This window comes from Bombina bombina, chromosome 5 (assembly GCF_027579735.1).
Source record: "Bombina bombina isolate aBomBom1 chromosome 5, aBomBom1.pri, whole genome shotgun sequence".
Taxonomy (NCBI): Eukaryota; Metazoa; Chordata; class Amphibia; order Anura; family Bombinatoridae; genus Bombina; species Bombina bombina.
Window position 1 is genome coordinate 472,911,511 of NC_069503.1, and position 16,873 is coordinate 472,928,383.

Here is a 16,873-nt window from a genome sequence, read left to right on the forward strand (position 1 = left end):
CATTAACTTCAATTGTGCTCAGGCAACTGCGTTTACTTTCAACTTGTAATACGAGTGAAAAACCCAACGCATGCAAACAGCCCTGATAAACCCCTTATCATTTACGGGCAACTGAAATCTATTATAAGTTAATAATAGATTTGCAGTTCTGTGAAGAGCACATAAAAGTTCATGTCAAATTACTGATTCCTTCACACTGAAATATTAAATATCAATAGGTACTTACATTGCCAGCTACAGTGCTGCTGTCTATGGACTTTGTTTTCTGACGGCCAATTATTGACAGCACCTTCTCACGTGCATGAGATATCATTTCTTTAAAGGTTATGAGGTGTTTACTGCGGTGCGCTTTCTTTGTATGCTTTGCCACAGACATCAGTATTCCTCTTAACTAGGAACAAAACATTTTAATACGTTTAACAAGGTCTTTAAATGAATGATATATATATATATATATATATATATATATATATATATATATATATATATATATATACAAACAGTATATATTTATTTATTTATATATATATATATGAACAGAAATTTAATGAAAAGAACACATATTTACAATATTAAATGTTTTTTTTAAGGTGTTTTACAAATATGTGTCCATGGCTTAATTTAATTGATATGTTTAATTTTCTTACCTTATAGTAACAATAAAAATTAAAAAATCACATAAGTTTATTCTGTTACCAGCATGTAATAAAGTTTATTATCACAATAAGATCTTTGAATTTTAATGTCTTGTTGTGTTGTTGTATCTGCATGTAAAAGTAATCCCATAATGTTAAATGAATTAATTTTATCTGCTGCCTGATAACTAAAAATATATGGTATTTTTTTATTTCATAAGTGCTATACATTGTACCATTTTCAAATAGGAGGTTCTAGATCAACAAGTGGCATATTTCAATATCTTTCACACACACACACACACACACACACACAAACACACATAAGGCTACAAGACTTCATTTGAGAAAACAAAAACATAATTTATGCCTACCTGATAAATTAATTTATTTAATGGTGGTGAGAGTCAATGATCCATTACTCATGGGAATTACCTTCCCTTCCACCTGGAGGAGGCAAATATCCCCAACCCCAGGAGCTGTATAAAACCCCTCCCACCTCACACATACCTCAGTCTAACGCATAGCCAAGCAGAAGTGAGGTAAGAAAATACCCAAGCTGTGGAACACTTAAAAAGAATCAAACTGAAACAACTGCCTGAAGGACCTTTCTACCAAAAGCTGTCTCAGAGGAAACAAAAACATCAAAAGGAACAACTTTTTCTCTGCTGAAGTATCAGAAGAAACAACCTTTGGCAAGAAATCAAAGGTAGTTCATAAGACTGTCTTATCCTGATGAAAAATCAGATAAAGAAGATCAGAAGAAATAGCAGAAAATTCAGAAACTCTTCTAGCAGATGAAACAGATAAAAGGAACTCTTAATACCAAGTTAATATTCCAAGGAGGAGAAATTGGCTTAATTACAGGGTTGATCCGAAACCAAAGCCTGGAAAAAAACTATGAATATCAGGAAGATTAGCAATCTTCCTATGAAACAAAACAAAGTGCAGAAATCTGTTCTTTCAGGGAACTGGTAGATAAACCCTTATCCAAGCCATCCTATAAAAACTGTAGAATCCTAGGAATTTTAAAAGGATGCCAAGAAAAAACATGGTCTATATACCAAAAAAATAAAGGTTTTCCAGACTTTATGGTAAATTTTCCTAGTCACAGGCTTCTGAGCCTGAATTAAGGGTTCAATCACAGAATCAGAGAAACCCCTATGTCTTAGAACTAAACGTTCAATTTCCATACCATTGAGTTCAGACACTTGAGAACCAGATGGAAAAGAAAATGTAGGAATAGGAGGCCTAGCCCCATGGAGGAAAAAAAAGCAACTAAAACTCTTTACTAGATTTGGATACAAAATCCTGAAAAATCACTGTAGAATTACCAAGAGCACTAATGTTCTTTCTAGGCTCAGCTTGAAAACTATTTAAAGGATATGTACCAACAGATAAACAGGCTGCAACAACAAGAGAAGTAGTAGAACAACTACAAATACGATATAAGGGACCCTGACCCTTACCAAGTGCCTGAGAAGTTTATTCAATATATATTTGAACACATGCTGAAGTAGAATCCACTCATAGTAGGAGACAAAACTAAGGACTGTAAAAAATAATTTCCCAGATGATCATCCCTAGATTGAGAACTACCAAAACTAGACAACAACTGTTTTGTAGCTAAGAGGGAATTCAAAACATTACCCTTATCATCAGGAAACTGAGAGTTCCCCTCAGATGGATGACATAAGTCAGTACTGTGACTCTGTCTAACTGCAAGTGGGAAATAAACTTTTTTTAAACAGAGACTAAGCATAAATAACCTTGAAGGTTGCACAGAGACTCAGAATCTATATTGGAAACCTCACCTCCTGAGGAAACCAGACCCATTGTACTCTTAGCAATCTCTATACAATTGATAGGATTCTTAGAAGCAAAAACTTGATTCTCAGTTTCAAAAGGGACTGGAACAGAACCTGAACTTTTAAGAGAAGATTTAGTACATAGAACAGAAGAAACTTCTCTCTGAGAGTCTTTATTCTGAATTCTGTCTGATGTTCCAAAAGAAACTTGAGTAGAAGCCAGAAAATTAGGATAGACTGAAACTAAGCCTCTTAAAAGAGACTTAACCTGCCCCTACCAGAAAATCTGGATCAGGGCCACACCTTCATGCAGTTTAAGATGGTGTAGTAGTTTTCTTAGCCTGCTTAGACTTATTCCAGTTAGCACCGGGTCTCCAAACTGAACCAGAAGTATTCTGTTTTTGATTAGAGGAAACTTCATTCATTTGTTACTTATTCTGGCGAGAGGGACGGAAATGGTTAAAGGCCTTATATTTACCCTTAGAATTTCTATCCTGAGGTAAAAAAGCCCATTTACCCCCGGTAACTGATAAATAATATAATCTAAATCTGATCCAAATAACTTCTTACCCTGAAATTAAAGAGATAACAATCTAGATTTAGAAAGAATTTAAGCCATAAAACTCTCCTTGGAAGAACTGCCAAAGACATACTTTTGACATTAATTGTCATAATATCATAAACAGCATAACAAATAAAAGAATTAGTGCTCTTAAGAAAACTTAAAAGATTGTCACAAATCCTCAAAACACTGTTCAAGAAAGACTGGATAACCAATAAGTTGAAGAAGCAGCCACATCAGCTATAGAAATAGCTGACCTAAGTAACCTGCTTGTAAAAAAGGCCATTCTGTTAAGAGACTCGTAATTACAAGATATGTAATAGCAGGCTCAACATCAGATGAAGATTCCTCCTCAGCAGAAGAAACTTCATCCTCTAAAGACATAAAAGTATCCCTGGCCCCAGGGCACATAGTACTGGTAGAAGGAGAAACTTGTGACCTTTAATGTATGTTTGTAGGCGAGAGAACAGCCATTGCTTCAGAAACTGCTGCTATAATTAACTTTCTCAATTTAGGTGAAAGTTCCTAAGCTTTCTCCTGTGATGAAGAATCAGAAGAAGCATTATTACCCACAGAAAGAACATTAGATTTGTCTGATTGCATTAACAAATTTAAACACGAATCACATAAATGAGCTGAGGAAGGTAATACAGCTTTTTTGCAGTAAGCACACCTTATTACTTATTACATTATTACTTAAGCTTAGAAGGGGATAGGCTTTTCCATTCATCAATAGCTTTTTTAGGGGGTTATAGTGCTGTCATGCTGCTCCTCTGCTCTGCTGTGACTGTTGCCATGGACACAGGCACTCCTCCTGTTGCTAGGGATATGGCAGTGTAACTGCAGCACAGTGATGATGTCATCACCGCCCACCCTGTCTTCCATATGTAAAGGCCTTAGTCTCTCTCACCTGTGCCCAAGTATAGGCGTTACTGCTTGTGCTCCTGGGTGCTGTATATCTGTATGCTGAATTGCTGTATTGATTCACTGTTGCTAAACTCTGCCTGTTTTGACAACTCTGCTTGCCTTAACCCCTGAATTGCTGGACTGCTTAACTGTTGATGAACTCTGCCTGTTTTACTACGCTGCTTGCCTTAAACTCTGCATTGCTGGATTGCTTAACTGTTGATGAACTCTGCCTGTTTTGACTACTCTGCTTACCTTAACCCCTGAATTGCTGGATTGCTTTACTGTTGATTAACTCTGCCTGTTTTGACTTCTGTGCTTGCCTTAACCCCTGAATTGCTGGACTGCTTTACTGTTGATAAACTCTGCCTGTTTTGACTACTCTGCTTGCCTTAACTTCTGCATTGCTGGATTGCTTAACTGTTGATGAACTCTGCCTGTCTGACCATTCTATTGGTTTACCCCTGAACTGTTATACTGCTGGATATCCTTTTGTTGCTGACTCCTGCCTGTTTCAGGTCCTTCTATTGGTTTACCCCTGAACTGCCATACTGCTGGATTACCTTCCTGTTGCCGCTGAGTACTGCCCTGCCTGTTGTGAGTACTTCTTACCTTATTTTACAAACTCTCTGCTCTGGGATATTTCCTATCATTCCACTTGACGCCAGGATAAGATGACTACTGGCTAAGTTTGGTCTGATAGTGGAATATCCCACGAGCATTACAAGTGCTTTATGCATTATTTAATGCTATAATGGAGCCTTCTGATTCTGTTCCTATTTCACCCCAGAGTCCCCAGATCACCTTTCTACTAATAAGTATTATAACTATAACCCCCTAAAATAAGCTATTGATGAATGGAAAAGCCTATCCCCTCCTAAAGCGCTTAAGTAATAATCGGCTAGATTACGAGTTTTTGTTGGTAAGGCTGAGCGGTGCTAACGCTCCTTTTATTCTCACCGCTCACTTAAGACAATGCTGGTATTACGAGTTTTCTGCAAGCCGGCGTTAGCCTTAGAAAAGTGAGCGTTGAGCAAAATTTAGCTCTACATCTCACCTCAATACCAGCGTTGCTTACGGCAGCGGTAAGCTGGAAAAACGTGCCCATGTACGATTCCCCCATTGGAAACAATGGGAGCTGAGCTGGCTGAAAAAAAAACCTAACACCTGCAAATAAGCAGCGTTCAGCTCCTAACGCAGCCCCATTGTTTCCTATGGGAAAAGAAAATTTACGTTTACACCTAACACCCTAACATGAACCCAGAGTCTAAACACCCCTAATATTACACTTAGTAACCCCTAATCTGCCGCCCCCGACATCGTCGCCACCTACATTATATTATTAACCCCTAATCTGTCGCTCCAGACACTGCCGCCACCTACATTATACTTATGAACCCCTAATCTGATGCCCCCAACATCACCGAACCCTACATTTTATTTATTAACCTCTAATCTGCCCCCCCAACGTCGCCGCCACTATAATAAATTTATTAACCCCTAAACCTAAGTCTAAACCTAACCCTAACACCCCCCTAACTTAAATATAATTTAAATACATCTAAATAAATTTACTATAATTAACTAAATTATTCCTATTTAAAACTAAATACTTACCTATAAAATAATCAGCCAATAGAATGCGAGCTCAATTCTATTGGCTGATTGCATCAGCCAATAGGATTTTTCCTACCTTAATTCCGATTGGCTGATAGGATTCTATCAGCCAATCGGAATTGAAGGGACGCCATCTTGGATGACGTCACTTAAAGGAACCTTCATTCTTCAGTCCCCGTCGGATGGAAGAGGATGCTCCGCGTCGGATGTCTTCAAGATGGACCCGCTCCGCTCCGGATGGAAGAAGATAGAAGATGCCGCCTGAATGAAGACTTCTGCCGGTCTGGATGTCCTCTTCTGGCCGGATCGGATGAAGACTTCTGCCCCTCTGGAGGTCCACTTGTGCCCGGTTGGGTGAAGAAGGCTCAAGGTAGTGTGATTTTCAAGGGGGTAGTGTTAGGTTTTATTAAGGGGGTATTGGGTGGGTTTTAGAGTAGGGTTGGTTGTGTGGGTGGTGGGTTTTAATGTTGGGGGGGTATTGTATTTTTTTTTTACATGTAAAAGAGCTGATTACTTTGGGGCAATGCCACTCAAAAAGCCCTTTTAAGGGCTATTTGTAATTTAGTATAGGGTAGGGATTTTTTTTTATTTTGGGGGGCTTTTTTTATTTTATTAGGGGAATTAGATTAGTTTAAAAATTTGTAATTTCTTTTTTATTTTCTGTAATTTAGTGTTTTTTTTGTAATTTAGTTTATTTAATTTAATTGTATTTAATTGTAGTTAGTTTAGGTAATTAATGTAATTATAGTGTAGTGTTAGGTGTAATTTGTACTTATTTTAGCTAGGTAGTTATTAAATAGTTAATAACTATTTAATTACTATTGTACCTAGTTAAAATAAATACAAACTTGCCTGTAAAATAAAAATAAATCCTAAAATAGTTACAATATAATTATTAGTTATATTGTAGCTATTTTAGGATTTATTTTATAGGTAAGTATTTAGTTTTAAATAGGAATAATTTAATTAATTGTAGTAATTTTATTTATATTTTTTAAAATTATATTTAAGTTAGGGGGGTGTTAGGGTTAGGGTTAGATTTAGGGGTTAATACATTTAATATAGTAGCGGCGATGTTGGGGGCGGCAGATTAGGGGTTAATAAATGTAGGTAGGTGTCAGCGATGTTAGGACTGGCAGATTAGGGGTTAATAAAATGTAACTAGTGTTTGCGAGGCGGGAGTGAATCGGTTTAGGGGTTAATATATTTATTAAAGTGGCAGCGATGTCCTGTCGGCAGATTAAGGGTTAAACATTTTAGTTGTGTTTGCGATGTGGGGGGGGGCTCGGTTTAGGGGTTAATAGGTAGTTTATGGGTGTTAGTGTACTATTAGCACTTTAGTTAAGAGTTTTATGTTACGGTGTTAGCCCATAAAGCTCTTAACTACTGACTTTTAAATGCGGTAGGAGTCTGGACAGGAGAGGGTCTACCGCTCACTTTTTCCAGCAATCGTAATACCGGCGTTAGGCAAATCCCATTAAAAAGATAGGATACGCAATTGACGTAAGGGGATTTGCGGTATGCTAAAATCGTGGGGAAAAAGTGAGCAGTACACCTGTACCTGCCTGACTCGTAATACCAGCGGGCGTTAAAAAGCAGCGTTGGGACCCCTCAACGCTGCTTTTTAAGGCTAACGCAAGACTCGTAATCTAGGCGAATGTGTGCAAAACTAAACTATAAAAAAATAAAGAGACAGAAGGAATACATCTGACTAAGGAACATGCACAAAATTAATTGACAGCTAAAAGGGAAAATGTGCGCTTAACCAATTAAAGAACGCTAACCTGACAAGTGACAGCGAAAAATACCCCTAGTAGAAAACTATGGAGTGTGCGCTATCCAGACAGACGCTAACCTGACGTGTGCAAACTCAAAGGTCAAAGCATGAAAAACTAGGTAGCCTCCAAAAAAAACTTCTGCAGGCAAACTATAAGAAAATAAAAATGAGAGATTCTTTTCTAGGCCATATAAAGAATATAAATTTATATATATATATATATATAAATACACTATAACACATAGTGCCCATAACATAATCATAAACTGTGTTATATAGCAATAAAAAAATAATACTTACCGGTAGACACTTGTCCACCATCTAAGTAGCAGACAGTCAAACCAGTATATTGTAGATCCATAAAGGGAGGCAACAGACAAGTGATCCTGTGATCGATTATGGAGCGTTATAAAGAAATTCCAATGAGGTGAATAGAAGAATCATAAACAATACTCCAAATAAATCCCTATGAGAAGCACTGCATACTGAGGGGAATCTGGGCCTCAAAATACACTGAAACCATCAGAAACCACTTTCTGAAGAAACTCCTGCACATCTTCATTTGTCAATCACCTCCAGCGGAGGCAAAGTAAAGACTGAAGTCTGTGTGAGGTGGGAGGGGTTATATAGAGCTCTTGAGGTTTGGGAATCTTTGTCTTCTCCAGGTGGTAGGGAAGGTAATTCCCATGAGTTATGGACGGTGGTCTCTCACCACCTGTATGAAAGAAAATCTAATTAAAAGTAATTATAAATACAAATGGAATTTGTCAATTTAAATAGATTTAAAAACAGGTTAAAAATGCCTTTTCCATATAAATTAACATATGTTCTTAGGGCCATTGGTGATTGGCTATAATAAAGTGTAGCAGTATGTTTAACACCTTTTCCAGACCACTTGTCTTCCTTGGAAGACAACAACATACAGCTACTAAAATGATGCTAATTATTTGCCAATCTACTCGTCATCTCATTGAAATCAAACGTGGCCTGGCAGTTATAAGCAAATATGGAAGTATAAATAATCATGTCCATTAAAGAATAAAGTTATTACTTACCATTCCACTCCATAAAAGTGTCATCACAATAAAGATAGACCCATAGAAGCACACAAATGTAACGTGATCAGATTTTGTCTGACTGTGTAACAAAGTATTTGGTTTTGCGCCACCAGCTCCCAGCAAAAGAATTAAAACGGTTTGAAATGATGTTACCACTGTACTAAACGAGTAGTAACTAGAAAGGAAAAGAACATGTCCTAGTGATGAGTAGGCCAGAGTGAACACAACACCAACAGTCTGAAATACAAAAAAATATATATAGAGTCAATAATATTAAAAACAAAATGTGTGTATTATACCTCATCTTATTGTGCTTAGCAGATATTGCTCTTTTTACAGATTGAAGGTTTGTGGAAACCCTGTGTCGAGCAAGTCTATCAGCACCAATTTTCCAACATATAAAGACATATAAACACAAACACATGAATACACATATATACACCTGTAAAGACACACTACCAGCAAAATGATTATGACTCACTGAAAATAAAGAAATACAAATAAAGTTGCACATCAGGCTACTTCAGTGCCACCCTGAAAATATACCCAAACGAATATGCGGTTTTGCTCATTGCGGAGTGACTTATCTGTGTGCACCGTTCTAAAAATATCACAGTTTATTTGTTTATTTTTTCTTCTGTGTAATTCTCAACTGATTTATGTGCATGTAATATGTATTTTTAGCTGCTCTTGCTATTTTTTAATAAAATATGTTTTAAACTTTTATGTATTAGGACACTTTTCCGTGAACAAGTACAAAAGATTGCGCACAGCCTTATACGTTGTTTGTTTTTATAAAATATGGGACTGGACTGGACTGGAACAGATCATCCCTTTTCTTCATACCAGAAATATACAAATCTCAAATTGGTATTTTTTTTTTTTATTATTATACAGGGATATTTGTTTTTATATGTTACCACAATTATATTATATGAATATGTTTCATGGAAGCTAGCTAATAGCATGCTTAGTTTTTAACTTATTGTTTGCCAATACAGGTGAATACCTCAGTCTTACAATGTATAGTGACACAGACACACACAAACACAAATATACAGTATATATATATATATATATATATATATATATATATATATATATATATATATATATATATATATATATATATATATACAATATATATATATACACACACACACATACAAATATATGATTACTATAATATATATATATATATATATATATATATATATATATATACAGTATATCAGCAATTAAAAGGACAATTTATTTTTATACACACAGAATTTATCAGCATACAAAATAAATGTCTTGATATAATCTAAACTGTTTTTTGTGGTATATTCTGCATTGCTTTGCAGTCCACAGACATGTTCTTTACAAACCCTTTTATTGCCGAAACCATACAGACTCGTTTCTATGGTAACAGAGCAGAAAAAGGCAGTCAGTCCGGAGCATTACATTACTGGGACTTGTAGTTCTAGTTATATCTTGTCGCGGCCATGCCCGGATTTGAACCTGGTAGACCAGATTCTCAGCCCATTTCTTTGTTCCTACGCCACCAGAGGTACTTGCTTATGCTTGCAGTTTTTTGGAGACTTGTTCTCTGGCTCCACCTGCTTGCCAGCTTCAGGTAGTTTTGTAATCAGCTCTGCTATAAAAGGCTGCTTTACAATCCACTTCCTGCTCTGACATAGTGGTTCGTCCTGTTCCAGTGTTAGTGCCTCTGACATTGCCTGTATTTCCTGTTTGGTTCATGAATCTGGCTTATTCTCTGACTACCGTTTTGGATCTCCCTTGGTTCTGATGAAAGATTGGACTGCTTTTCTGTTTACCAAACCTGGCCTTGTACCCTGTCTATTCTATTGGATACTCCCTGGATTTGGTGACTGTTTCAGTGCCTAGCCCTACAGAGGACACTTATCAAGTTCCTTTATCCAGCGCATGTACCCAAGCGCTGCTAAGCGTATCTGCAAAGTTCCAGTCACCTACTCCTGTATCCAAACTCTGTCAAGTTCCAGCATCCTGCATGTGTGCCAAGTTTTGCATAGAGTCTCTGCTACCAGTGTTCGGGTATCCTCACCCTGCAGTGGGCCCTGCCAAACATCTGTGTCTCCTGTGTCTCCTGCCTGTCACAGCAGTACCTGTGTATCCTGTGTCTTCTAGCAAGTTCAGTGCCCTAGAGTTGCTCCACTCACCTGGAACTTATGAAGCTGTGATCACACTAAAACTACAGGATCAAAATAGCGGATCTAGGAAGAGACTCATAGCTTGCTGCTGAGAGGGACTACACATTGATATCATTCATTGCACATTTTGTCCTTAAATTTTGTACGTCTGTTTTTAAAATTGCGCTTTTACCCTTAGAGTGGTTTTGTGCTTGTTTTCTCTTTTGCCTTTTGCAGTACTTTTCTGGGAGGCGGATCACAGCTTTCCCTCTTGCTAACTGAGCGGCATCCACTTCTTTTTGGATTTGAGATCCCACATTTGATATTTGATCCTAGGCACCTAATCCTAAACATATCCTTACACAAAATCTTAGGATTCTATCTATATACAGGTGTGATTGTTCTAAGACTTTCAGCAAACAGATGCACTGACTTTTTATATAGTCATTTGCATCTATTATGTTCCTTCCTTTGTTGAAAGGTCAATTATACTTTCATATTTTTGTCAATTTTTTTAATATCTGTGGCACATACAGTTTCATTTCATTATTGGGAAGCGAAGCAGTTTTGTATATTTGCTTTTATATCCTGTGTCTCCTGCCTGTCACAGCAGAATCTGTATATCCTGCGTCTCCTTCTGTCTCGGCCTCCAGTGGGCACCTCCTGTCTCGGCCTCCAGTGGGCACCTCCAGTCTCGGCCTCCAGTGGGCACCTCCAGTCTCGGCCTCCAGTGGGCACCTCCAGTCTCGGCCTCCAGTGGGCACCTCCAGTGGGCACCTCCAGTCTCAACCTCCAGTGGGCACCTCCCATCTCGGCCTCCAGTGGGCACCTCCCATTTCGGCCTCCAGTGGGCACCTCCAGTCTTGGCTTTCAGTAGGCACCTCCAGTATCGGCCTCCAGTGGACACCTCCAGTCTTGGCCTCCAGTGGGCATCTCCAGTCTCAGCCTCCAGTAGGCACCTCCAGTCTCAGCCTCCAGTAGGCACCTCCAGTCTCAGGCCTCCAGTGAGCACCTCCTGTCTCTGACCTCCAGTGGGCACCTCCTGTCTTCAGCCTAAGTTTGCACTTTTGTTCCTGGCCCTAACGTGGGCATTACCTGAGACACCAGTTCTGGTGTGGTCACACCTGCTCACCTATCCTGCTTCCAGCTTCCAAGTTTCCTGTTCCAGTGCAATAAACTTACTTGCTTCTCTGCAACTTAACATGCCTAATAAGGGTAATTCCAGAAAGATTGAAAAACATGGTAGCAGAGCACCGGTTTAAAAGTTCAAACAATCTTTATTTTCCAAAATAAAGGTTAAAATAACTTAGGAATCAGAAGCGGAATTGTCTCAATAGGAGTCAGCTAATTCAGCTGACATGTTTCAGCGTGGTGCCATTATTAAAGCTGATGATTTACTGAGGAAAAATCACCCGCCTCTTAAAATAAGCAGGTGACTCCTATTGGACAATGTTAATTGAGCAACATTTGCATATTAACTGTTGCCGTTCCTACATGACATTCCAGTGATTACCGGACACATGCTTAAATTGCCTCTTTACAATGTCACCTATTGACTAATGTTGGACCTGTTTTTTATGGGACCTAAAACATAATACTTAACACCTAAATGTCCTGTATAGTTATAATTAAGTGTATATAACTACATTCAGTCACTTTCCTTATTATACATAACCATTGGCCGCACTCCCTGCTTAACTTGGCAGTTATTATACGTATAGTGTGAGGGGGGAATTTCAGAGTACGTTGTTGGCAGACCTGTATTTGTTCATACCATAGAGCTGCCCTAAGTTAGTAGCTTAACAAAGATGATACTATACCTAAGAGTACTATTGGGGAATATTAAAACCTTGCGTTATGCCTAATTCATTAAACATCCACATATATAAATCTGTTATAAATAACGCCTAACAAACAGTTTTATAGAGCCTCAAAAAAGTAACTATACTAGAGTATGTTAATCGTTTTTTGGTCATAGTAAGCTCAGCAGTAATACTGTTGTGAAGTCTACAGTGAAGTATAGTAGTATGTGGGAGGGAATCGGATTGTAAGGTAATGTGTGAATCAGGGTTAATGTCCGGTACAAGGTTAAGAAAAAAAAGAGTAAGCCTTGCAATACCTAGGCTTACCCTATGTTGTATGTGATATATACAGAAGCTTCCAGGAGGGCTATTAATAAAACACAACAGACCCATTAGAGGTATGTGAGTTCACTGGTCTCTGTAAAATGGCTGCAATGGTAAGACATATATCTGTTATTCCCAGTAGTTAATTAAATCATATGATGAATTTAGACCTGATGGCATCATAAAGTGACAATTCAGTCGACTAAAACAAAATTGCTCAGACTCTGCACAATTTGAAGCGGAGGCCGAGCTATTGACTAACAGATTGCTTATTGGGGGCTATTCTAAGGGCTCCATTAATAAAGCATTAGAAAACTTCAGGGTACTGGACAGTAGAGAATTGCTATGCCCTAAATCAGGTGGCACTGAAAACAGGAATACTCAGGATGGCCTTTTCTTTATAACGGATCACTCAGAGCAATACACACAGATTTGTGGCATTAACAAAAAACACTTATCTACAAAATCGTGCAGATTTACTTATCGGCGCAATAAAACAATAGGAAACTTCCTGTAAAAAGTACCCAGGAATCATCTTTGCTTACGCATAAAGGGATGTTTAAATGCCACAACTGGGACTGTGTGGCCTGTGAAAAGGTTGAGATGGGTGAACAGTACAGTTCATTGATCACAGGACAGGTTTTTTCCAAAAATATGTGTCTAAACTGCAGATCCACTTATGTAATTTATCTTATCTCCTGTGTGGATTGCAGTAAACAATATGTGGGCCTCACTACACGCGAGGTCAGGTCAAGGATTAGGGAACACCTCTCGAGTATCAGGATCGGGAGTGCAAGTACCCCTCTGGTACTTGCACTCAGATACTCAGATACATTCCAATGGACATGTATAGAGAGGGTCCTAAGGCCTCCTAGGGGGGAGACAGAGACAAGTTGCTAGCAAAACGAGAGATTTTCTGGATTTTCACATTGAAAACCAGACACCCATCAGGTCTAAATGCATCATATGATTTAATTAACTACTGGGAATAACAGCTATATTTCTTACCATTGCAGCCATTTTACAGAGACCAGTGAACTCACATACCACTAATGGGTCTGTTGTGTTTTATTAATAGCCCTCCTGGAAGCTTACGTATATCACATACAACATAGGGTAAGCCTTACTCTTTTTCTTCTTAACCTTGTACCGGACATTAACCCTGATTTACACATTACCTTACAATCTGATTCCCTCCCACATACTACTATATTTCACTATAGTCTTCACAACAGTATTACTGAGCTTACTATGACCAAAATACGATTAACATACACTAGTATAGTTGCTTTCTTGAGGCTCTATAAAACTGTTTCTTAGGCGTTATTTATAACATATTTATATATGTGGATGTTTAATGAATTAGGCATAGCGCAAGGTTTTAACCTGACTGCAGCATCAGCATAGCCCAATGAGGAGCGAAGGATCGGACAACGCCCCCCTCCACAGCGTCTGAAGAGGGAACAGATTGGATGGCTGAGAAATCCAGAAATCTATTCAGGTGAAGAAAGAGAAGCGTCCGCTCAAGCAGCGGCACCTGGTAACGAGGAAGCTACCGGGCCCAGCTTTTTATCCCTAAGACCAGACCCAGCAAAGGAGAGGGGGGTAAGATTGACTGTTACCGTGTGTACACCATACCCTACGCAGTACAAAGGCACTTTTACAGTGCACATTTTGGACTGTTTTTGTTTAGCTAGCTTATAAGCAGCGGTGTTATATTATAATACATTCTACCAGCACTATACTTACGGAGGGGAGATTACATATCATTTGCATAATTCCAGAAAGAAGCACATACCGCTGGCCCCTTTCAGTATTCAAGACAGTCCTAAGCCTGCCACCACCTTGCATAAGCTCCTTACCCCACAACCTGCTCATGCAAGCATGACATATCTTAACTTTACGTTCGGTAGAGCATGAACGGCAGAGTAGGACTACAATTCCCAGAATGCACTAAGCTAAGTGGAGATTGGATGCTGGTGGACCTATACATCTCGTCCCGGGAACCTTGAATATGGAGTCGATGCTAAATGTCTGATGGCATCAGAGGGCCACCCGGGCCCTAACCGTGAGACATGTTAATGCTCATCAGAGTTGTGTGAGGCTTGCTTGACCATGGTGAGACCTGTTTGACAGACCCAGCCTCAGTGACCATGTAGAGACCTGTGTGTGACAGACCCAGCCTCAGTGACCATGGAGAGACCTGTGTGTGACAGACCCAGCCTCAGTGACCATAGTGACACCTGTGTGTGACAGACCACAGTGCAGCTACTGTAAGCGGGTTGGTTTACTTAGAGATAGTAGACTCCGGAAGCCAGGCATTTTTGACTTAGAAGTTGGAATAGCAGTAGGAGCTCAAACAACTTGACAGGGCTAGATTACAAGTGGTGCGCTAAATTATTGCATGCCTGCAAACATATACATATATATTTACATTTGCTCAGCATTGCTGCATCAATCTTTTGCTGTGCTAGTTCTCATGTCGTGTCTCACGGCATGAGAACAAAGCTCCCATTGGAGCCTATGCCTATGGAAGCACTTTTGTGAACGCAATTCTTCCGTCCAATGCGAACGCGAGATCACATTCACTTTGCACCTCACCTGTAATACCGGACCACATTTGTGTGCGCTGGTATTACAAAGTGGAGCACAAATATCACTTTAGCGAAAGAGATATTTTGCGCTCCACTTATAATATGGCCCATAGTAAGGTAGGACCTAACCATGTCAATTTATGTATAAATAAATATGCCCCACTGCTGTTACAGCAATTGGGAATACAAATACAAAAAAAAAAAAAATGTAACCAGAAAAAGAAAAGAAAGAAATAGATTTATTTACAACTTTAATGTGATCTAGCTCCTAATGTCTTGTGGCCCTTTCATATAATCACCATTGCCAAGGCCAATGCTCACCCCATTTTATTTATTTAAAGCTACATCTGGGATATTTAGAATGTCATGTGACTCATTATTGGAAAGAGGCTTCTCTGTAAAGAAGGTTCTCATGTATGTTTATTTTTGACAATGCTGTTTGATTAACTTTAAGCGCTTGTTTTTTTTAAGTAAGTGGTATTTTTACATTAATCATGTGATATCTAAAACATCATATGATACTACACTTTCAAATGATGGTTGTTACAGGTTTGTGGATTTATTTTTGGGAGGGTTATAGACAAGGTTTAACACTCAACCTTTTAATTTGTATCTAATAAAGTAAAGTATTTTTGTATTGGCTATTTGATATTTACAGGTTTACACAATTATTTATTGAAAAGAGAAACTCTTCTTATCAACCATCAGTCTCTTCTGTAAGAGATGGCAGCACATGTTTAGTACCAACCCTACTTTCTGAATTACAAGCAGACAACAAGGCTACCCACAGTCATATTGTTGGTAATCTTTCAAATCAATAATATCTTCAGAATTAGTCAATTTCTCTCAGCAAACATATTCTCTTAAAGGGATACCAAACAATATTTTTTATTCATTCATTTAAAAAGCAGGAATTTAAAGTTAGGAGCCAGCCCATTTTAGGTTCAGTACCCTGGATAGCACTTGCTTATTGGTGGCTATATTTAGCAAACCAATAAGCAAGCATAACCCAGGTTCTAAACCAAAAATGGGCAGGCTCTAAAGCGTTACATTCCTGCTTTTTAAATAAAGATAGCAAGAGAACGAAGAAAATTGATAATAGGAGTAAATTAGAATGTTGCTTACAATTGCATGCACTATCTGAATCATGAAAGAAAACATTTGAGTTTAGTGTCCCTTTGAAGGAATAGTCTAGTCAAAATTAAAATTTCATGATTCAGATAGAGCAGGCAATGTTAAGCAACTTTCTAATTTACTCCTATTATCAATTTTTCTTCGCTCTCTTGGTATCTTTATTTAAAAAAGCAAGAATGTAAGCATAGGGGCTGGGCCATTTTTTGGTTCAGCACATGGGTAGCACTTTCTGATTGGTGTCTAAATGTAGCCACCAATCAGCAAGCGCTACCCAGGATCCCAAAAGAACAAAGAAAATTTGATAATAGGAGTAAATTAGAAAGTTGCTTAAAATTGCACGCTCTATCTGAATCATGAAAGTTTAATTTTGACTAGACTGTTCCTTTAAATTACATATTTTCTCCTCCCTTGACAACTGTAAGTCCACTCTCTTCATTCTGAATAATTCTACTTGGCTCATTTTATTTATAGCATTACGGGGTCAGTCCTACATTTTTATTCCA

General features: G+C 38.3%; 1 protein-coding gene across 1 annotated transcript in view; it reads right to left on the reverse strand.

The window, feature by feature from the left end:
* LOC128661511 (uncharacterized) overlaps positions 1–16,873 on the reverse strand; it is a 300,034-nt gene that overhangs the window by 36,025 nt on the left and 247,136 nt on the right. The window contains exons 67-68 of the mRNA XM_053715761.1: positions 8,361–8,600; positions 227–391 (exon numbers count right to left, since the gene is read on the reverse strand). Coding sequence (XP_053571736.1) covers positions 227–391; positions 8,361–8,600 — 405 coding nt within the window. The remainder of the gene's footprint in view (positions 1–226; positions 392–8,360; positions 8,601–16,873) is intronic.